We start from the raw sequence: 20053 nt of genomic DNA on the forward strand, positions 1-20053 counted from the left end.
GGAGTTTGCTCCCAGGCACTCCCAACCTCTTGGAAGATACACACACACACCCCCAGCTCCCCACATACCCCTAGCCCCGCTCCCAGACCGTGTATTCTCCTGTGTCCATATCCTGCATCTGTCTTCAGAACCAACTGGAAATGGCTGATCCCCTGGTCTGGATCCAGGGAGGGAAGACCCATGAAAGGGCAGCCACACCCCCATCGTAGCTCCTCAGAGAGAGAGAGCTGAGGTTGGGGGAGGAGGATAAGAGTAAATCAGAGCCAGCAGCCCCGATCTCACGTGGACTTGCCTCTCTGCAGAGTAAAGCGGAGGCCGCAGACAGCACAGCAAGAGGGCGCTGGCCTGTGAGTGGGGCGGGTGGAGTGGGGGAGCAGAGGACAGGAGGCCTGGGGGGGCCCAGGTGCAGGCCGCAACGCCCTGTCCTCACACTTCTTACTTCAAGCCAGGACCTACCTGTGAAATGACTACTTCTCATTAAAAACCACCGTCATCATTACCAAAAAAAGAGGGGAGGGGGAGAGAGAGAGAGAGAGAACAGTGTCGGGGAAATTTATGTTCTAAATAACATTCGCCTTTATTCATGAACCCAGATCAGCCATTGTCCAGTAGCCAAGCGTGGAGACAAGGATGTGAGAGCCTGAAAGTGACGAAGACTAGGTTGCTGGATGTTGCAATGGGGGGCACCAGGGAAGGGCCATAATTCAGAGTCCGCCATCCCTCAAGGCTTCATCTTCCATCGTGTGGTCCGACCGGGGTTCCTCTGGAGCCCTGCCGCTCACACGCAGTCGAGCCTCCGGAGCGCTGCCAAGCCTGTTTCTCACGGTTTCTCTCTCACTCTTCTCTCATGTTTAGGAAGATCCCTCCTGCGGCAGATAGCCCCATGCCCTCGCCAGCAGCCCACATCACCACCCCCGTTCCAGCATCCGTTTCACAGCCTTTCAACAACCCCAGTGCTGTGTATCTTCCTTCAGCTCCCATCAGCTCGAGACTCACCTCTTCTTACATAATGACATCAGCCATGCTCTCAAACGCAGCTTTTGTGGCGTCGCCGGACCCGAGCGCCCTCATGTCACACACCACAGCTTTCCCCCATGTGGCCGCAACCCTCAGCATCATGGACTCAACCTTCAAGGCCCCATCCGCCGTGTCCCCGATACCAGCTGTCACCCCTTCCCCATCCCACAAGCCATCCAAAACCAAAACCAGCAAATCCTCAAAAGTCAAAGACCTGTCTGCCCGTAGCGACGAGTCTCCAAGTAACAAAAAGAGGAAGCCGCAGCCTTCGACTTCCTCCTCCTCCTCCTCCTCCTCATTAACCTTGCAGACATCCCTCTCGTCTCCATTATCAGGGCCCCACAAAAAGAACTGTGTCTTGAATGCCAGTTCAGCTTTGAACTCCTATCAGGCGGCCCCCCCCTATAACAGTCTGTCTGTGCACAACTCAAACAATGGGGTGAGCCCCCTCAGTGCCAAACTGGAGCCCTCAGGACGGACCTCGCTGCCCGGCGGCCCCGCGGACATAGTGAGACACGTGGGCTCGGTGGGCGGCAGCAGTGACTCCTGTCCCCTCTCTGTGCCCTCCCTTGCAGGGGACCTCTCTCTGGCCTCACACAATGCCGTCTCTTCGCTGCCCCTCTCTTTTGACAAATCAGAAGGAAAAAAGCGTAAGAACTCGAGTTCTAGTAGCAAAGCCTGTAAAATCACTAAAATGCCTGGTATGAATAGCGTTCACAAAAAGAACCCGCCCAGCCTTCTCGCTCCGGTGCCCGATCCCGCTAACAGCACCTCCTCTCGGCAGGTAAGGGACCCGCCCTCCCGGGCTCGGGGGGCTTAGCCAGGAACCCCGGGCCGGCGACAGACCCCGTGCGGAGGTCGGGTTAGGGAACGACACTGCGGCGAAGGCCCTTCTAAGCACCATGCAAGTAGCGCTTCGTTTAAGCCCCGCAGGCCGGTGCGGCTGGTGCCTCTGTTACCACCGCCCTACAGATGAGGAAACTGAGGCACGGGGCGCTTCTGACCCGCCCCTCCTCTTCTGACTCTCCTGTCTCCTGAGTTCGGAGGATTTCATCCAGTCTGCTCTCTGGGAACCCCCCTTAGCAAGAGCCCAAGGCCTGGGCAGGTTTGGGGGTGACGGCCGGGAGCCACCTGCTGTGCCTCCCGGGTGACTGACTGTTCCCGCCCTTCCAGGCAGCCCCGGGCCCACCCCTCCTACAGTGAAACTGCGCCTCACGCCACCTGGCGCACAAGCGTCCCACGCCACTGTGCACGGAGGGGGGTGTACGGTGAGGAAGGCTGGGAAGACGGGGCAGAAGAGCCCAAGCTCAGCCGTCCTGAAGTCTGGTCTTTGCTTGCAGGCGGGGAGCTAGTTAGGAGAGGCCTTACCCCCTCCAGATGCACCCTCACCCCTTGGCACCCAGGAGAGGGCGGAGGTGGTGGGAGGGTGGTCCCCGCAGGCCTACCCCAGAGCCTGAGCCCCACCTGGGCAGCCGGCCACCCGGGACATTAAGTGGGCCGGACCCTAAGCCCAGCCCTGTCTGGGGATGAGGATCTTGGAGAGATGAGAGGCAGTTGTTAAAGAGATGTTTTAATGCTTTATGTCATCTTTATATGAGGCTTATTAAAACCTCATGAAGAGAACATCTGGAGGGGGATTCACAAATCACAAGTAAGCTCGTGGGAAACAGCACATTTGGCTCCCAAAGGCCAGGGGAGCTGCAATGTGAGGCCAAGGTGAGACAGGGGAGATGTAGGTCCCCTCTCTGGAGCCCGGGATGCTCACACCTGTCTGCAGCTGAGGCACATGTGCCACCATCCGGACCCCCCAGTTCAGGGATTTGGAGGAGGGGGCCATCGCCCACAGAGCCCTCCTCTGAGATTACACCACTGGTGGGGCCACCTCCAGGCTGCAGGATGAGGGAAGAACCGGGGCTTCCTAAACTTGAATGTGCACAAGAATTCCCCAGGTTGCGGTGGGGGGTGGGGGGCCCATTAAAATGCAGACCGCAGCACTGCACTGGTTTATGGACCACACCCCTGGGCAACAAGGCTATAGTGTTAACCATTTTAATTTTGGGCTCTACCAGCATGGAGCCCAACTTGGGGCTTGAACTCACAACCCTGAGATCAAGAGTCAGTTGCTTACCGACTGAGCCATCCACGTGCACCCTAGTGTCACCCCTTTTAAATAAAGTTCTAGCCGCTAACACTTATGGGATGGGCTCTGTTCCAAGCCCCTGAGATACATTAATTCGTTTAATGGTTAAGCATTGTCCCCCCCCCTTTTTACAAATGAATAAATCAAGGCACAGGAAGGTTAAACAACGTGCCCAAGTCACACACAGCAAGGAAGATGGTGGCGCCAAGATTTAAACCCAGGCAGTTTGGCTCTGGAGTCTGGGCTCTTAACCTCCATGCCTCCATGTTAATGGAATGTCTCTGTACTGAGCAAATGTGGCCCTGTCTGTTCTTGGATCAGCAGGACCATAGGAAGTGTTCAGCAAACACAATGAATTAGTCAAAACCAGCGGTGAAAGGAACATACAGGCCTCTGCCAGACTATTTATCAGGAGGGAATTCAAAATAGCTGATGCCTCGAACAGCCGCCGGGGGTCTAGCCCACATTGGCTCCCTAATGCATGTGATACTGGGTGCTTGTCACCAGTCCATTTAGAAAAGCCTCTGTCCAGGGTTACCCCGGTGATGTCCAGGTGCTGGGGAAAGGCCTCCGCGATCTGGGTTGGTTCTGTTAGGAGACTGGGAGAAGCATGACGTATGTTGAGAAATTCAAGGTAAACGTGGGCTTTGGGAGCCATCTGGGTATCTAATTGTGTCTGGTAGGTGTAAGCCCAGAATTTACCAGAAAGATTAAATTGAACAAAAAAAAAAAAAAAAAAACAAGACTGCGAGTATAAGGCAGACGTCTTTATGGAAAGGTGAGTTCACAGAGAGGACGAGCTCTTTCTAGGCCCAAGGAGGAGCTGCTGTGGGAAGGGTACTCACCTGAGGAACCCGCCCACCGCGAGCCCAGGACGGGGGAGAGGCCCCCAGTGCGGCCTCCTGGGCTGCAGCCCCCACTCCCACTTGAAGGGCGAAGCCCAGAGCCATTTGGCTGGGTTTTCTGAAGGTGTTTGCTGTGTCCTGTGGCCAGTAAAACTGACGCAGAGTAAGATTCAGGCTTTTATCAACTAAGGCAGTCCAAGGAAGACTGGGCAGGAAACAAGCTAGGTCTGGGAGTGGTCTGGGAGGTCAGAGGTACCAAATGCCCTCCAGGAGGGGCCAGGCCTCTCCCCAGAGTCCTTCATCCTCACCTCTGAGATGGGAGGGGCATGAGCAAGGCGCCTCCGGAGCCGTTTTTGTCTTCTCTGCCATCTAAGATGGAAACATGAGTGGCCCACCACTGGAGGAGGGTGATGGCACCGTGGGACCCAGGGCGGCACCAGGTACCAGGGATCTTTGGCAGCAGGTCGGCCGGTGTAGCTGAGTGGGACTTCGCTGGTGTCTTTCAGGTCGGGAAAAATAGCAGCCTAGCTTTGTCACAATCCAGTCCTTCAAGTATCTCCAGCCCAGGACACAGCCGACCGGTAAGTAACTGGGGTAGGGTGGGGGTGGGAAGTACCTGGGGTCACCAGCAGAGAGAGCCAGGCCGTTGGGGCAGACCCTGGCTCACACCCCCAGCTCCAGTTAAGAGCTCGGGCCTTCCGGTTACAGCTGTGTGTCCTTGGCTAAGTTACTTAACTTCTCTGCGCTTCAGTTTCCTCACCCACAAGGGGATCACAACGGCCCCTACCTCCCATGGCTTTGTGAGGATCAAGTTAATTTATTCGCCTAAAGCCTCTAGAAAATGCCTGGCACATAACAAACACACAAGCCTTGGCCCCAAGTATTAATAGCAGCTTTGTGATATTAGGCACATTACTTCTCTGAGTCCCAGTGTTTTCATCTGTTAAATGGCAAAGGTGACGCTTACCTCCTAAGGTTGCTGTGAAACGTAATGGTGCTGACCCGAGGGCCTTGCTCGGGACACTGCTCAATCAGTCCTTTCTCAAGGCCTCTAGTGAGTTGCAGCTCTTATTCAAGATGTGGTTTCATGGTGGGAATGTCCAGGGTAGATTTAGCAGTTTTTACAAACTCAAAGAGTGAGAGTAGTCAGGGTACAAATGATTTTCTCCAATGGAGTGTGTGCGCCTCTGAGGGAGGCTAGGGGGGTGGGATTATGGGTGTTCTACGTAACTGGAAAAAGCATACGCATGGCCGTGTTGTGTCAGCTTAGATGTGGGTTTCATAGATCCCAGATCCCAATGTTTGTCTGCATTTTGGCCTCTGGGGTTTCCCCACCAATGTTGGGTGGCGTTTGGCTGAAGATCATAGGGAAGTAACTTCTGTATCCCCAGCATCTTGAGTCCCTTTTCGTGCCTGAACCCCCCCCCCCCCATCCTGTGTGATGGGGGCAGGGAATGGATGGATGCAGGGGGGTCTGTGCCCTGGTAACCGGCCTCTGTTCCTGACCGGCCTCCTGCACAGGTTGTGGAGTGCACCTGGAGGCTACATTGTCACCCTTAACAAACATAATAATAATAAAATAGACACCATTTGTTGAGGCTTTTCCCTGCAGGTGCTCTGCTGAGCGTTTTAAGTACCTTACGTACACAGAAACCCTTTAGCAACCCCGTGAGGGCCAAATGATGATCCTCATGTTATACATTGAAGATGCCCAGACTAAGAGGCTAAGTCACTTGAACCCAAACCCTTTATACTTAATCCAACACTCTACTTCCCTGGATAATTCTCCATGTGGTTAGGTAGGAAAAGGTAAATTAATAGTGGGGGAGGGGATCCTTGGGTGGCTCAGCAGTTTGGCGCCTGCCTTTGGCCCAGGGCACGATCCTCAAGACCCGGGATCGGGTCCCACGTCGGGCTCCCGGCATGGAGCCTGCTTCTCTCTCCTCCTGTGTCTCTGCCTCTCTCTCTCTCTCTCTCTCTCTCTCTCTATCATAAATAAATAAATCTTTAAAAAAAATAGTGGGGGGAAAAACCACAAAGGTCACTTATTCCAGGTCTCTCTGCAGGAGGAGATCTCCTCCATGCATGTGCAGAGGATGTATCTGTCCTTGTGTCTTCCCCCAAGCTAGGATCCGTGTGGCCAGGTCACATGCAGTCCTCGGCATCTGGCACCTGCCCTCTGCCTTCGGCCCAAGGTGGCTCTGCTCTTGAAGTCTTGCGGGTAATCCCAAGTGTATGGTTTTTAAACGAGCTTTTCTTTTCTTTCCTAGAAGACCACAAACAGAACGGGCAGGATAAGGACTCTTCCATAACAAGACTGTGAAGCCACTTCCAAACCATTGCCTGGCCACCCGAGGCCCAGGCGGGAGGAGGAGGAGGAGGAGGAGGAGGAGGAGGGAGGGGAGTGCGCAGCCGGGGCGAGGCTTTCCCGGGCCGTGCCTGTGGCTCTGGCCTTTCTTCTTCCTTTTATTTTATTTTATTTTATTATTATTATTATTTTTTTTTTTGCAATTGACCAGTTTTTAGTTTTTGAAGAAAAAAAAAAGGCAAAAGAACGTGAATTTCAGATTTACAGAAAACAATACCAGTGTTTTGTTTCGGTTCTTTCATTGGCCATGTGTATACGTTCTTCCAAGTTTGGGGTCGCCCCTCTAGCTTCCGATGCTGCTACCGCACCGTCCTTGCGCTCCAGCCCCGAGAGCCGACGTTGCACAACGTTGCACAATGTCAGCTCCCGCTCGGCATCGTCTGAAACTCTTGAACTCAAGCACGCGCAGTGCTCCTCCCCTTGACCTCGCCCACCCGTCCACCCCTTGCCCCTCCCCGCCGCTCCCGGGTCCCCCCAACCCCTACCCGGATCGGCTCCCCCAGGTCTGTGCACTGCACCAGCGCTGCAGGAGCTGCACGCTCTGGGCAAAGCTGGAAGGAGCGGCCAGTGGACCGTGTCGTTGAGCCAATACCGCTGTCCAGCTGTGCAGCTCAGAGAGGATCTGCTGGGTCGGGGACAGGCCAGATGGGCCTGGAAGGTGGCAAGAAGCAGAGCATATGTGTAGGGGAAGGTAGCCCTCAAAAAGACAGGCAACTGGGTGACCGCTGACCTGAGCTTGTTAGGAATCCATGCTCTGCGGAACCTTCCAGGGTGCCAGGGACAAACGCGCCAAAGCTAGGTGGACCCAAGGAGAAATCCCAGGGAGAAGGGCACGGGAACCCCAGGAAGCCACTCAGGAGGGGGCACGGTGCCCGCAGCGGTGGCAGTTCTCAGGCTGCCCTCCGGGGCTAGGCAGGAGGAGAAAGAGCAGTGCTGGGGCTGCAGGAAGCATCTGGGGCAAGCTTCCACGAGGGTCGAGTAGCAAACACCTGGTGAGAATAAATCCGAGCACTGCCCACCCGCCTCGGGGTCCCAGGCCCCAGGGTCCCGTGCAACGGACACACTCATAGATGAGCTTGCACTAGGCTCTCCCAAGCCCCAACTCAGATGCAGTCACCCCGGGGGGTGCAGCAAGCCCAGCTCCCCCGAGTGGAGAAGAGCTATTTGGAAGAGCGGAGGGAAGCTAGAGCCCTACGGCTATAACACTGTCCACACTGGAGTTTTGAAGAAATAGCAATACCACAAGCTGCGCTAGGGACCGGTAATCGGGAAAGGAATTCACCACGTGAAATAGGCATCCTGTGCTATTAATCATGAAATTTTGCAGACGATGTGATAGCAGGAGATACTAGGAAGTTTTGCTTCATCCCCAATTCCGAAGTGAATGCCAGTTTTGCAGCTGGGCCCAAACCCTCATCCCTACCCTAAAGTTTCCCTCTCTTCCTTCCCATCCCCACAACCCAAAGATCAGACTACTGTTACGTTTCACCACATTGGATTTTGCGAAGACGGGAGGCAAATGGAGTGATTTGTATCAATGGAATTGCACTGACCGTGTTTCTTATAGGATTCCTAAAATTTTTAATATAAAATGAAGATTTTTTTAAAAATCAGGAGTTGATATTAGGTACCAGGACCTTAGTTCAGATGATTTCATTTTTATTTCTACAGTGTTAAAAGTGCACTTATATGCTGGTTTATTTACGTCTTGGGAAAAAGAGACTACAAATTGAAGGGAAGATGGTTACTTTTTCTTTTTAAAAAAAAAAGTTAAGGCAGATTTTAAGACTTATAAAATGTTTAAGAAATTATAAACAGGTTAGACCCTTTGGAAAAAAAAAGTTTAGAAGATATTCTTAAAGTAAATTTTTATAGTGTTAATTTTGTAATAATTTATGTTTTACTATATTACAGAGCTAACTGACCAGAATAGTTTCAGAAACAATATGAAACGTAGGAAAGTTTAAGCAATGTTTATATTTTTAAAATGTTCTTTGAATTATGTTTTTATTGTACATTTCTTCAGACTGAAAAGTATGTACATATCTTTGTTATTTTTGCACAATTTTTGTCCTGTTCGGTTTTAGAAGTCTGTTGTGTTTTTTTTTTATATATAATTTATTTTAAGTTGTAAAACTTGCAGGAGTAAAAAAACAAAAACAAAAAAAACAAAAAAACAAAAAAAATCTCAGCAACAAAATAACCCTCTGATTTATAAACTCACTCAGAGAGGGAAAACAAAGGTTGAGAGATTAAGTGGCTGCTTCTGAGAAAAAATGTCTCGACAGGGACGAAAGGAGCAATTCAATAGGCTTAAACATTTTAGCTGTCTACATCTTGAATTGCAGCTGGAATAAAGAGGCTCCCCACCGAATGCTGCTTACTTGATGAAAGACTGGCTCTGACCAAGGTGAGGACATTTCTGGAAAACTGAGCAAAAAGGGAAAACCCACGGTGTTTCTTCCTTCACAATCAACCACAGGTTTACTTTATAATGATGTGTTAAAAACTCACAGCTTGAAAAATGGAATGCAAATAAACGGTTTTCTTTGGGTTTGTTTTAACGGAGTTCAACTGGACCAGCCTATAAAGCATTATTAGGGTGATATCCTTTGGGTACTTCTGCGCATCCCGCCCCAGCCCCTTGACTGCACACACACATACACACACACACACAAAACCCCTGCCCACCCACCCCCCCATTTGCCTGAAGATCTTGTGACTTGTCGCCAGCCATAGAGGCTCGAAAGCTCTGGTTGTTAAGCATAACACAATGCATAGACCCGTCAGCCATAAAAAAAAAAAAAAAAAGCGACTTGGATAACTTGTATGCCTTCTTTTGTATCAATGTACCAATTGTAAATAACGCTGATCAACCTTTGTAGAGAATAGTTTCTACAGCATATTCTATTATTGCTGATTCTCAGTGAACTCTTGTTTTAAAAAAGGAAAAAAAGAAATTTTCTATTTACACCTTATATTTTGTTATGCTGTCGGCCCATGGCACTTTAACAAAACTCTGTGGGTTTTACGTAGCTGGTCAGTCATGGGGTATATTCAATAACTGTTGTTGCACAGACAAGAATTTGCACCTGCTCATTTGTCCTTTCCTACTACCGATTTTAGAACCTTTTCCAGAAGAATTTTGGAGAAAGCATGTCCCAACATTCTAAACAAATGCCACACTTGTGGAGTGGGTTTCTTTTCTACGATCCATATTTTGTAACACTAAGTATTTTCTTTTTTTTGTTCTGCACCTTTACGTATTAGCACTATCGGATAGAATTCATTCCATGCCTGTGATATTGTAAGCAGAATAAATGTCTAAAGTAGGTGTAAATAGTAAATTCTATGGCTTACAGTTTTAAAAGGAAAGAACAAACATGTATCTATTGATACTGCCATGGTTCAGCACCAGGCCTGGAGACATTCTCCAGTGAGCGATTGTACTTTTTTTTTTTTTTTTTTTTTTTGCTTTTTTTTTTTTTTTTTGTAACATGGCTTTGTAAATAAAATAATTTATATGTTTGTAAAACAAAGTCTTCGGGTTTTCCTAAAATTTCAATTTTTGCTCTTTCTTTTTTCTTTTGGGTGAAAGTGTTCCCACCTGATGAGCCTTCCTGCTAGAACACACATTTGATAGATCGAAGAGAGTGAGTTCGTTCAACAAATATTTATGGAGCATCCTGTCGTGGCTGCCCCTGAGCTAGGCGCTCTGTGCTCAGTGGTGAGAAACAGACACAGTCCCAGCTGCTCTCTGGAAGCAACCCAGTGGGGAAGACAGTAAATAAATAAACACACGATCAAATGTGTAATTACAGATTGTAGCAAATGCTGTGGTGGAGAGAATTGAATTCTGTGAGAAAAGAAAAGGAGAAGCCGACATAAAACGGGTGATGGCGGGGTGCTATCTGGGAGTCCCCTCTGAGGAAGTGGGCTGAAGGCACAGTGGGAGGGAGGGAATCCCAGGCAGAGCTGGTCCAAGGTAAAAGCCTGTAAGTTCTTAGAGCCTGAGGAAGATCCACTGAGGGCAACGCAGGGGGAGAAAGATGAACAGAAGTCAGGGCAAGGTCACAAAAGGCCTCACAGAGTTTGGATTTCATGCTCAGTTCAGTGGGAATCCTTTGAAAGACTTTAAGTAGGGTCGTAGCATGGCGGAGAATCACTTGGAAGCTCTTTCAAGAGACCAGGTGAGATGTAATGTGTGCTCCCAAGATGATGACGGTAGAGATAAAGAGAAGCAAATGGAATCAAGGTATATTAAATTGACAAGACTTGCTTAGGAATTGGATCCGAGAATAGGGAAGAAGATTGTGTTAGGTAGCGATGCCTGCCATTTCGTCAGATGTGGAAACCAGAGGAGGAATGAGTTTTTTAGGAGGGGTGTTTGGTGGAACCCAGAAGTCCTGTTTTGTGCACGTGTGTTGGCTCATAACTGGGATCACTGGAACACTGAAGCTGCTGTGCCAATACCCGTGGCATACTCATGACTGAAACCATCAGCGGCCCTAAGTTGGAGGCACCAGTTTGGGAACTGTTAGTATATGAATGAAATTTAGAGCCACAAAAAAAAAAAAAAGAAATTTAGAGCCACGAGCACGAGTGGGATTTCTTGAGAATATAGAGCAAGAAAAACAGACATTTAGAGGTTAGGTGGAAGCAGCAAACTAGCAAAGAACCCTAAGATGAAACATTCACAAAGAGAAGAGCGAACCCAACAGAAAGTGGTTCCCTGGGAGCCAGGACTATAAGATGATTCAAGGAAGGAACAGTCAACTGAGTCAAATACTGCTGCGCAATGTAAGATCAAGATGGTGTGGTGTTCAGAGTTAGGCAGCATGGAGGTCATGGATGACAATTAGTTTCCTAGGGTATTTGCCATAACAAATTACCACTATGTGGTGGCTGAAAGCAGCATAAATTTATTCTTCCAGAATTCTGGAGACTGGATATCCAAAAGCAAGCAGGGCTACCCTCGCTTTGAAGGCTCTCGAGGAGAATCCTTCTTGGCCTCTTTCAGTTTCTGTTGACCGCTAGCAGTCCATGGCATTACAGACACATCACTCCCATCTCTGCCTCCATCTTCATATGGCCTTATATCCCCTAGGTCTCTCCATGTCTCAGATCTCCCCTGCCTTTCTCCTGTAAGGACATCACCCACTGGACTTAGGGCCCACCCTAAATCCTGGATGATCTCATCTCCAGATCCTTAATTACATCTTTTTCCAAATAAGTTCACACTCCCAGGTTCCAGGGATTAGGATGTGGACATTTCTTTTGGGGGGTTACTATTCAGTCTGCTACAGTGATCTTAGCAAAGCAGGTATGACAGCGTGGTAGGGACTGGAGTGGTTTGAAGGAAATTCAGATGTGGTCCGCAAATCTTAAGGAGATTAGAAGGCTCAAGGGAGTGTTTGGATTTTGTTTTTATTTTTTCTTTATTGTTTTTCAAGGGAGAAGAGACAAGATTATGATTCATATGCTGGTAAGACTGGAATAATAGGAGAGGGAAAAAACTAAAGAAGCAGGAGATATTAAAAACAAAAATAAAGGGAGGGGCACCTGAGTGGCTCAGTCAGTTAAGGGTTCTGCTCCTGGGTTTGGCTCAGGTCATGATCTCAGGGTCATGAACATAGAGCTTGCTTAAGATTCTATTTCTCCTGAGACGCCTGGGTGGCTCAGAGGTTTAGAACCTCCCTTCAGCCCAGGGCGTGATCTTGGGGTCCCAGGATACAGGCCTGCATCAGGCTCCCTGCATGGAGCCTGCTTCTCCCTCTGCCTCTGTCTTTGCCCCCCTCCCTCTTTCATGAATAAATAAAATCTTTTTTTTTTATTATTTATTTATTTATGATAGTCACAGAGAGAGAGAGAGGCAGAGACACAGGCAGAGGGAGAAGCAGGCTCCATGCACCGGGAGCCCGACGTGGGATTCGATCCCGGATCTCCAGGATCGCGCCCTGAGCCAAAGGCAGGCGCTAAGCCGCTGCGCCACCCAGGGATCCCGAATAAATAAAATCTTAAAAAAAAAAAAAGATTCTCTTTCTCCCTCTTCCTCTGCCCCTCCCCCAACTCATGTGCTCGTGCTCTCTCTCAAAAAAAAGAAAAAAGAAAAAAGAAAAGGGAAGGGAAGGCTCTGAGAAGGCAAGAGGGAGGTGAACCCAAACATGTGTTTGTAGTGTTAAAAGATAAACTGAGGGGATCCCTGGGTGGCGCAGCAGTTTGGCGCTTGCCTTTGGCCTAGGGCGCGATCCCCATGGGGGGCCCAATGCGGGACAATCCCGGGACCCCGGGGTCACGCCCTGAGCTGGAGGCAGATGCTCAATGGCTGAGCCCCCCAGGGGCCCCAGGACGTGCAGGTCTTATAGATCCCTGGTTCTTCTTCTTTTTTTTTTAACATTTTATTTATTTATTCATAGACACACAGAGAGAGAGGCAGAGACACAGGCAGAGGGAGAAGCAGGCTCCCTGCAGGGAGCCCGATGTGGGACTTGATCCCGGGTCTCCAGGATCACACCCCAGGTGGTGCCAAACCGCTGCACCACTGGGGCTGCCCTAGATCCCTGGTTCTGAGTGAAGTTGCCAGGAATGTATTCTAATAAGTGTATTTTCTATTCGGTGCATCCTCATGAGCCACTCACCTAGACAACTAAATGAGGAAAGCACAAAAAAGCTGAATATCTCAAAAACTAAATCAATCCCATGAAAGTCTGAGTCCGTTCAGAGCCTCTGTGGGAAGCTCGCCAACAGCTGCTAGGTGTTGCCTCCGTTGTGACATCGCGAAACACCGATCCTATCTAAGGTCCTAACTATTGGAAAAGTTCTCTCCACTTAAGAAATTTTGGGATGTATTCTGGGTTTCCCTTTCACTTTCAAACGTTTCAGTGAATCTCTAATCAAAGCAAACATCACCATCACCAAAGCAAAGCGTTTGCTTCCTCTGAGGCCTGAGCAAGCACTGTGGACGCTGCTAGAAAAATAAGAGCTTGTGCAGCCTGTATCAGGATTTTCTGTTTCTCCCAACTCCCTTCACTTCCCTATCTGATTTCCTAGCCAGTTCCTATTACTAACTACCCCCCCACACACACACACACACACGCACACTATGCATCTACCCATTTTCCTGAGTAATACAGACCCACTGGGGGCTGACAGGGATAGGATAACAAGTCTGTCACATAATCAGAACGGGCTAAAGGCAGAGACAGCCCCATACAAGTGACAAGAGCAGGGAGGAAACCATGATCTGAGAGCTTTTCTTTTGGAAAAAAAGAAATCAGATGCATGTTTTTGGTTTTGTTCGCAATGTTTGCAAGTCTTTTGGTTTTGTCCAACTCAATATGCTCAGAAACGTTTGATATGGACTAGATACACAGCCCTTGGGTATAAGACAGACTTAAGTCTGCTGAGAGGGTGCCGCGGGGCGCTCACCTTCAAGCATTTAGAGGGTGTTCCCGCCAGGTCTGTGCTGAGCCCAGCACTGTTCAACATTTTAATTAATGAATTGGCATTCAGAGTAACCTTGGTGATTAAAGCCAGGAATACCAAGAGCCGGATCTGTAGAATAGCTGTTCCCTTTGTGGGGGCACGAGGGAGGTTTCTGGTGCAGGAAGTGCTTGACCTGGGAACTTGCTAAATGAATATAATCTTTGGCGAAATATTTATCAGGTTGGGTGCTGAAGAGTTGCTCATTTCACTGTGCATTTTGACGTTGAAAAGTTTACACAGACTCAAAAAGCAAATAGCCGACTTAGAGCAATAATTGTGTCAGTGCAAAGAAGAAAGTGACAAGGTGGTTTAAGGAGAATACTACTGAGAGGCCCATTTCCCCCCAGATCCCTACCCCAGGGGGTTGGGGGGCAGGAGCTGCCACAGAGGGGAGGGGGCAGCTATGGGTTGAGGATGGAGAAGAGGGTGAAAGTCTCACAGGAGGTTGTCGGACCCCTGTGAGCCCCGTCACCTCTCTCACGCAGCCAGGCAACTGCTGTTCCCCCAGCTGGAGACAGAGGGGTTATTTTCTAGAAAAATGAAATGGGACACTGAGATTCAGGATTCAGGGTTACCAGACTCAGCAGAGAAAGGTAGAGCTTGCGGTGAGAGGGGGCTGGGACGAGGCATGAGCTCTCTCTTCTCATCATAGCCTGCAGAATGTTCCCTTGCGTGTGTCGCGTTGATGTGTTTAAAATTTCAGTAAGCATAATATCGGAGCCTAAGTAATGACGGAAATGGATGAGAACCATTGAGTCATCTCACATTTGCGTTTGGCAGAGTAGTGTTTGGGCTTTGGAAGCTTAAAGAGTCTGGAAATAGGACCAGAGAAAAACTGAACGTGAGCAAAGGGAATTGATGACAGTGACTCCACTCTCCGGAGGTGGTTAGAAATGGACTTCCCGGGGGTGGCTTTCAAGGCCGTCCTCCTTCACCAGGGAGCTCTCCCAGGGGCCCCTTTGTGTTGGTGATGCAAACGGGTGATGCTGACATGCAGGCGCTTTTTCTTTCAAACCATGCATATTTCATGTTTCCTTGGATTTCAAATTTACCTTTGGGGATCCCCTTGCGGGTTCAAGGAGCTGTCTTGTTCAGTGCCACATGGTTCCTGAAAGAGTGGCAGGCACACAATAAGTGTCGAATTAAAAAAATGAAGCAACTGGGGTGCCTGGCTGGCTCAGTGGGGCCCGCATGACACTATTGATCTCAGGGCTGTGGGTTCCAGCCCCATGTTGGGTGGAGAGATTACTTAAAAACAAAATCTTTTTTTTTAAAAATGGAGGAGTCAATGGTGTGGCGATAAAGTCGAATATCTGGCTGTTGGGAGTGACAGGGGAAGCGTTTGCTGATTTCTGCGACGTTAAATACACCCACCGTGACCTACCCATTGCAAGCTACCAGCACAACTTTGCTGAACACAGAGAGGGAGGAGAAGAACACAGGTGAGTCCTCCGAGTCTGAACAAGCCAGCTCCAGGCCGCCCTGATGTTGGCCAGTGGGACAGACACGCTTATAACCAGTGATACTATATTAATTCATGTCAAACTACACACAATAATTTAATCCATTAGTAAGAGCAGAAAGAAGAACTTTGCTATCACTTAGAAATGACCAATATTCAAGCCAACAATTTTTTTTTTACTGCTTTTCATTTGTCTTTTAAACTTATTTCTGTTTAAAAAGGGCATTGGGGCAAAGTGGGTCTCTTAGTTTCAGAAAAATAATATACGAAGCAATTATCTATCTTTCTTGTAAAAGCCATCCCCACTCTGTGGGCTGTGCTCCAAATGCTTCATTTGGAACCTAATATACTCTTCCATTTAAATGTAGTGTCAAGGGTGATTAGGCTGTAGGACAACCCACAAAAGCCCATAAATCCACAATGCTCTTGAAGTCTGACATCAATGCAGTAGTATATTGGGGGAAATGCATTCTCAGTTTCGGCCAGGGAAGACAGGATTGCATGCCACCTGGCCACCATCGCAGCCATGAGACACCACACCCTTCTCTCGACCCCACTATCTGCCAACTGCCAGGAGACTCAAGACTTCCAGTCTGCACCCGGAGCAGACCCCCAGCTCAAGGCCATACCTTTGCTGCTCTAACAAAATGAAAGTGGCCAAAAGAATAAGGATTTCCCTGGTGGTCCTGGTGGTGACGGTGGCAGTGGTGGTAGTAAGAGTAGTAGCACAGTGATGTGTTTCACATCTTTTCTAATTTAATCTTTGCAATAACTCTATGAGATAGGTGAGATTATTGCCTCCATTTTACAGATGAGAAACCAAAGTTTATGGACGTCAAGTAATTGAGGATCACACAGCCAGTGAGTGGGAAAGCCTTTTGGAAAAGGGTCCTCGATTCCCCAGGTAAACTGTGTAAATAGTAAATCATCTGGTCATCCATCACACAAGTAAGTGAGAAGCACAAAGAACATTGTTGTTCAGAAATTTTCTTCTGGGTTTTAATTTGGTGGACCTAATTCAAGCTTCAATAGACCCAGTGAGTGTGATAGAAGTTACATTTAGTCTCAGTTTATAAAACGAGGTTCAGTTTATATGATATTCTGAAATACAAAAGTAGCCCAAAATGATACACAACAGGGGCACCTGGCTGGCTCAGTCGGTGGAGCTTCCAACTCTTGATCTTGAGGTCATAAGTTCGAGGCCTATGTTGGGTGTAGAGATTATTAGAAGAAGAAGAAGAAGAAGAAGAAGAAGAAGAAGAAGAAGAAGAAGACGACAAAGAAGAAGTACAACAGAACAGAAAAAGAAAAGAGTTCAGGTAAAAACTAGTGAAATGTAAATGAGGTCTACATCTGAGTATAGTTTGATTTTCTAGTTCAAAAGTGATGTTCTATGGTTATGTGACGTACTGTCATTGGGAAGAGCCAAAGGAAGGACACACAGAACTTTTTGCACTATTTTGCAACTTCTTATGAGTCCTTTTTTTTTTTTAATATTTTATTTATTTATTCATGACAGACGCAGAGAGAGAGAGGCAGAGACACAGGCAGAGGGGGAAGCAGGCTCCACTCAGGGAGCCTGACATGGGACTCAATCCCGGGTCTCCAGGATCACACACCCTGGGCTGAAAGCAGCGCTAAACCGCTGGGCCACCGGGGCTGCCCCTTCTTGTGAGTCTTAAACTATTTCAGAATTTAAAAAAATATATAGGATCCCTGGGTGGCGCAGAGGTTTGGTGCCTGCCTTTGGCCCAGGGCGCGATCCTGGAGACCCGGGATCGAGTCCCACATCAGGCTTCCGGTGCATGGAGCCTGCTTCTCCCTCCGTCTGTGTCTCTGCCCCTCTCTCTTTCTCTGTGACTATCATAAATAAAATAAAATAAAAATTAATAAAAAAATAAATAAAAATAAAAAATATATATATATGTATATATACACAATACCTTTTATATATATATAAGGTACTGTAAAGGGTACCACAGCCCCAGATCCGTTATCCCAATCTTCTCGTGCTATCCTTTGTACCGTGGCCACTGTCTTGACATATGTCAAGACCTATGTCTTGACATAAGCTTTCATGTCCTGTAAAATAGATCTAAATTTGTGCTTAACAATATCTGCATAAAAAATTAAAAAATAAATAATAAATAAATAAAATTTAAAAAACCAATATCTACAAACATTTGTTTAGCATTTTTGCTTTTTTAGGTCAGTGAAGAATAAAGAAACTGGACACCACTTCTGGGTAGCTGGAGCACTGTGTCAGACGATCAAATGTCACCCTCTCACAAAGACTGACATGGAACTTCTGAGACCGGAGCTCCCATTATCCTGCGTACCTGCTACATCACATCACAGCCACACAGTGACAGCAGGCTCCTGTCTTAGCCCTATCTAGTCCAAAGATTAATACGGTGTCATGTTTAGACAGTGTTCTGGTTTTTGTTTGTTTCTTTTTAAACGTTAAATAAATAAATAAATAAATAAATAAATAAACTCGTAAAATGCATCTCACCAGTAAAACAACCTGGTGAAAATAAAATCCTCAAGTTCCAACCTTACATCTGTCTTGGGATCTACGAGAGAACTTTTTTTTTAAGATTTTATTTGTTTGACACAGAGAGAGAGAGAGAGAATGCAAGCAGAGGGAGAAGCTTGACAGGGAGCCTGACCTGGGGCTCGATCCCAGGACCCAAGGATCATGACCTGAGCTCGATCCACTGAGCCACCCAGGTGCCCCTGCAGGAGAACTTCTGAGTGTAAAGCCAATAGACCTTTAGCTCCTCCCGCATGGTCACACAGAACCAAGAGTCTGTAGTTTCTTAAAGCTGCAATACAAAATCAGAAATGTCACCCCAGAAAGTCTTACAGTGGGGAACCAAGTGGGACGGCCTGCGGACAGGGGTTGTAGAGACTCCCGGGCCTTAGCCATGATTTCCCCTTCTCATTTTAACAAGACTATTAAGATAATAATAGCAAACACTGGGATCCCTGGGTGGCGCAGCGGTTTAGCGCCTGCCTTTGGCCCAGGGAGCGATCCTGGAGACCAGGGATTGAATCCTATGTCGGGCTCCCAGTGCATGGAGCCTGCTTCTCCCTCTGCCTGTGTCTCTGCCTCTCTATCTCTCTGTGTGTGACTATCATTAAAAAAAAAAAAAAAGCAAACACTTATGTAGCGTTTAGTACATGCCAGGCACCATTTTTTAAAAAATAGCTTTACATTAAGTAGCTCATTTGGTCCTCAAGACACCCCACTGTGAGGAAAAGAAGTTATTCTCGGTATACCCATGGGGAAACTGAGGCAGAGAATTTAGATGTTTTGCCCAAGATGGCAAGGTTATTAATGGCCAGTGGTAAAACTGCTGTAAAGAGAGGTGGTCGGGGGATCCCTGGGTGGCTCAGCAGTTTAGTGCCCACCTTCAGCCCAGGGTGTGATCCTGGGGTCCCGGGATCGAGTCCCACATCGGGCTCCCTGCAGGGAGCCTGCTTCTCCCTCTGCCTCTGTCTCTGCCTCTCTCTCTCTCTCTCTGTGTGTGTGTCTCTCACAAATAAATAAATAAAATCTTTAAAAAAAAAAAAGAGTACACCTTAAAAATGTGTGGTCTGTTCAATGTTAATTATGCTTGGATCATGCTGTTTGAAACAACAACAGAACTGCCAATATTCAGGCCCCAACTCAAGAGAGTCCATGTCAGGTGCCCCGAATGGGGCTCAGCCTAGTACTTTCTGGTTCTAAGGTGCAGTCCGACTGGGAGCCCCTGCACTAACGCTCCCCCAGGAGTTGCTCCCCAAACCAGCGAAGGGATTAGCAACAAGAGGAGGAGGGCGATGGGGAGGCTGAGAAGGACCCAGCCCATGATGCTGACTAAGCCCAAAGTGGCTTAAGGAAGGGCATCAACCACGATCGCCAACTCCACTAGGTGGCACCTGGACCTTCTCTTGGGCGGGGACTGTTCCCCGGGCCTCGGGGGCCGCCGCGGTGCAGCGCACAGAGGAGCCAGGCCAGGCGGCGCAGGCCGGGGAGCCAAGGGCGGGGAGCCAAGGGCGGGCCTGGCCAGACTCCAGGCCCGGGGGGGCCCAGACTGCTGCGTCTGGGGGTCGCGGTTCTAGTGTCATCTGAGGCTCAAAGAGCAGAGCTATTCTCAAGGACCGAGGAGCCACGGAGAGGAAATGAAGATCCAAGGGAGAGGCCCAAAGGCCTGGAGCTCAGGGCCCCAGGCGGAGGCCACTGTCTCCAGGGCACCACCGTGCACTCTTCTCCCCCCCCCCCCCCCCCCCCCATTGAGCAACACTCCGGACAGTTTTTTTTTTTAAAGATTTTATTTATTTATTAGAGAGAGAGAGTGAGCACGAGCCAGGGAGGAGCAGAGGGAGCAGGAGCAGCAGACCCCCTGAGGAGCACGGAGCCCGGCTGAGGGCTCTGTCCCACAACCCCTGGCATCCTGCCTGGAGCCAAAACCCAGGGCCTGATACTTAACCAACTGGGTCTCTCTCCGTTTCCATCCATCGGCCATTGCCTGGCCTCACTGTGCTGAGCCAGTCACTGCCCACAGTGATCACACAGCTTCGGTCACCCCTGAAGGGTCAAGTATTAGGTGGTCATGATTTGAAGGGGGGCACGTATGTTAGGCTTTGCTGTTTGTGCTCCCCTGTCACCTCCACCAGGGAGCATAAAGCAAGTCCCCAAAAGAAGGTTCAAAACACATTGAAGAGGTGAGCCTGGATGGCTCAGTCGG

At 48.7% G+C, this 20053-nt stretch overlaps 1 protein-coding gene across 10 annotated transcripts in view; it reads left to right on the forward strand.

Annotated features, from left to right (window-relative positions):
- Window positions 1–11165, forward strand: part of ATXN7L1 (ataxin 7 like 1) — a 245268-nt gene extending 234103 nt beyond the window's left edge. For 7 of the 10 annotated variants that reach the window (XM_041722182.1, XM_041722187.1, XM_041722185.1 and 4 more), the window contains 3 exons: window positions 856–1801; window positions 4509–4583; window positions 6273–9857. In XM_041722182.1, coding sequence (XP_041578116.1) covers window positions 856–1801; window positions 4509–4583; window positions 6273–6314 — 1063 coding nt within the window. In that variant the 3' untranslated portion in view covers window positions 6315–9857. Of the gene's footprint in view, window positions 1–855; window positions 1802–4508; window positions 4584–6272; window positions 9858–9968 lie in introns of those variants that run through there. The other 3 variants (XM_041722183.1, XM_041722188.1, XR_005982684.1) reach the window with 2 other exon arrangements.
- Window positions 11166–20053: the final 8888 nt, after the last annotated feature.

The sequence above is a fragment of the Vulpes lagopus genome, chromosome 11 (assembly GCF_018345385.1).
Source record: "Vulpes lagopus strain Blue_001 chromosome 11, ASM1834538v1, whole genome shotgun sequence".
In the NCBI taxonomy this organism is placed as follows: Eukaryota; Metazoa; Chordata; class Mammalia; order Carnivora; family Canidae; genus Vulpes; species Vulpes lagopus.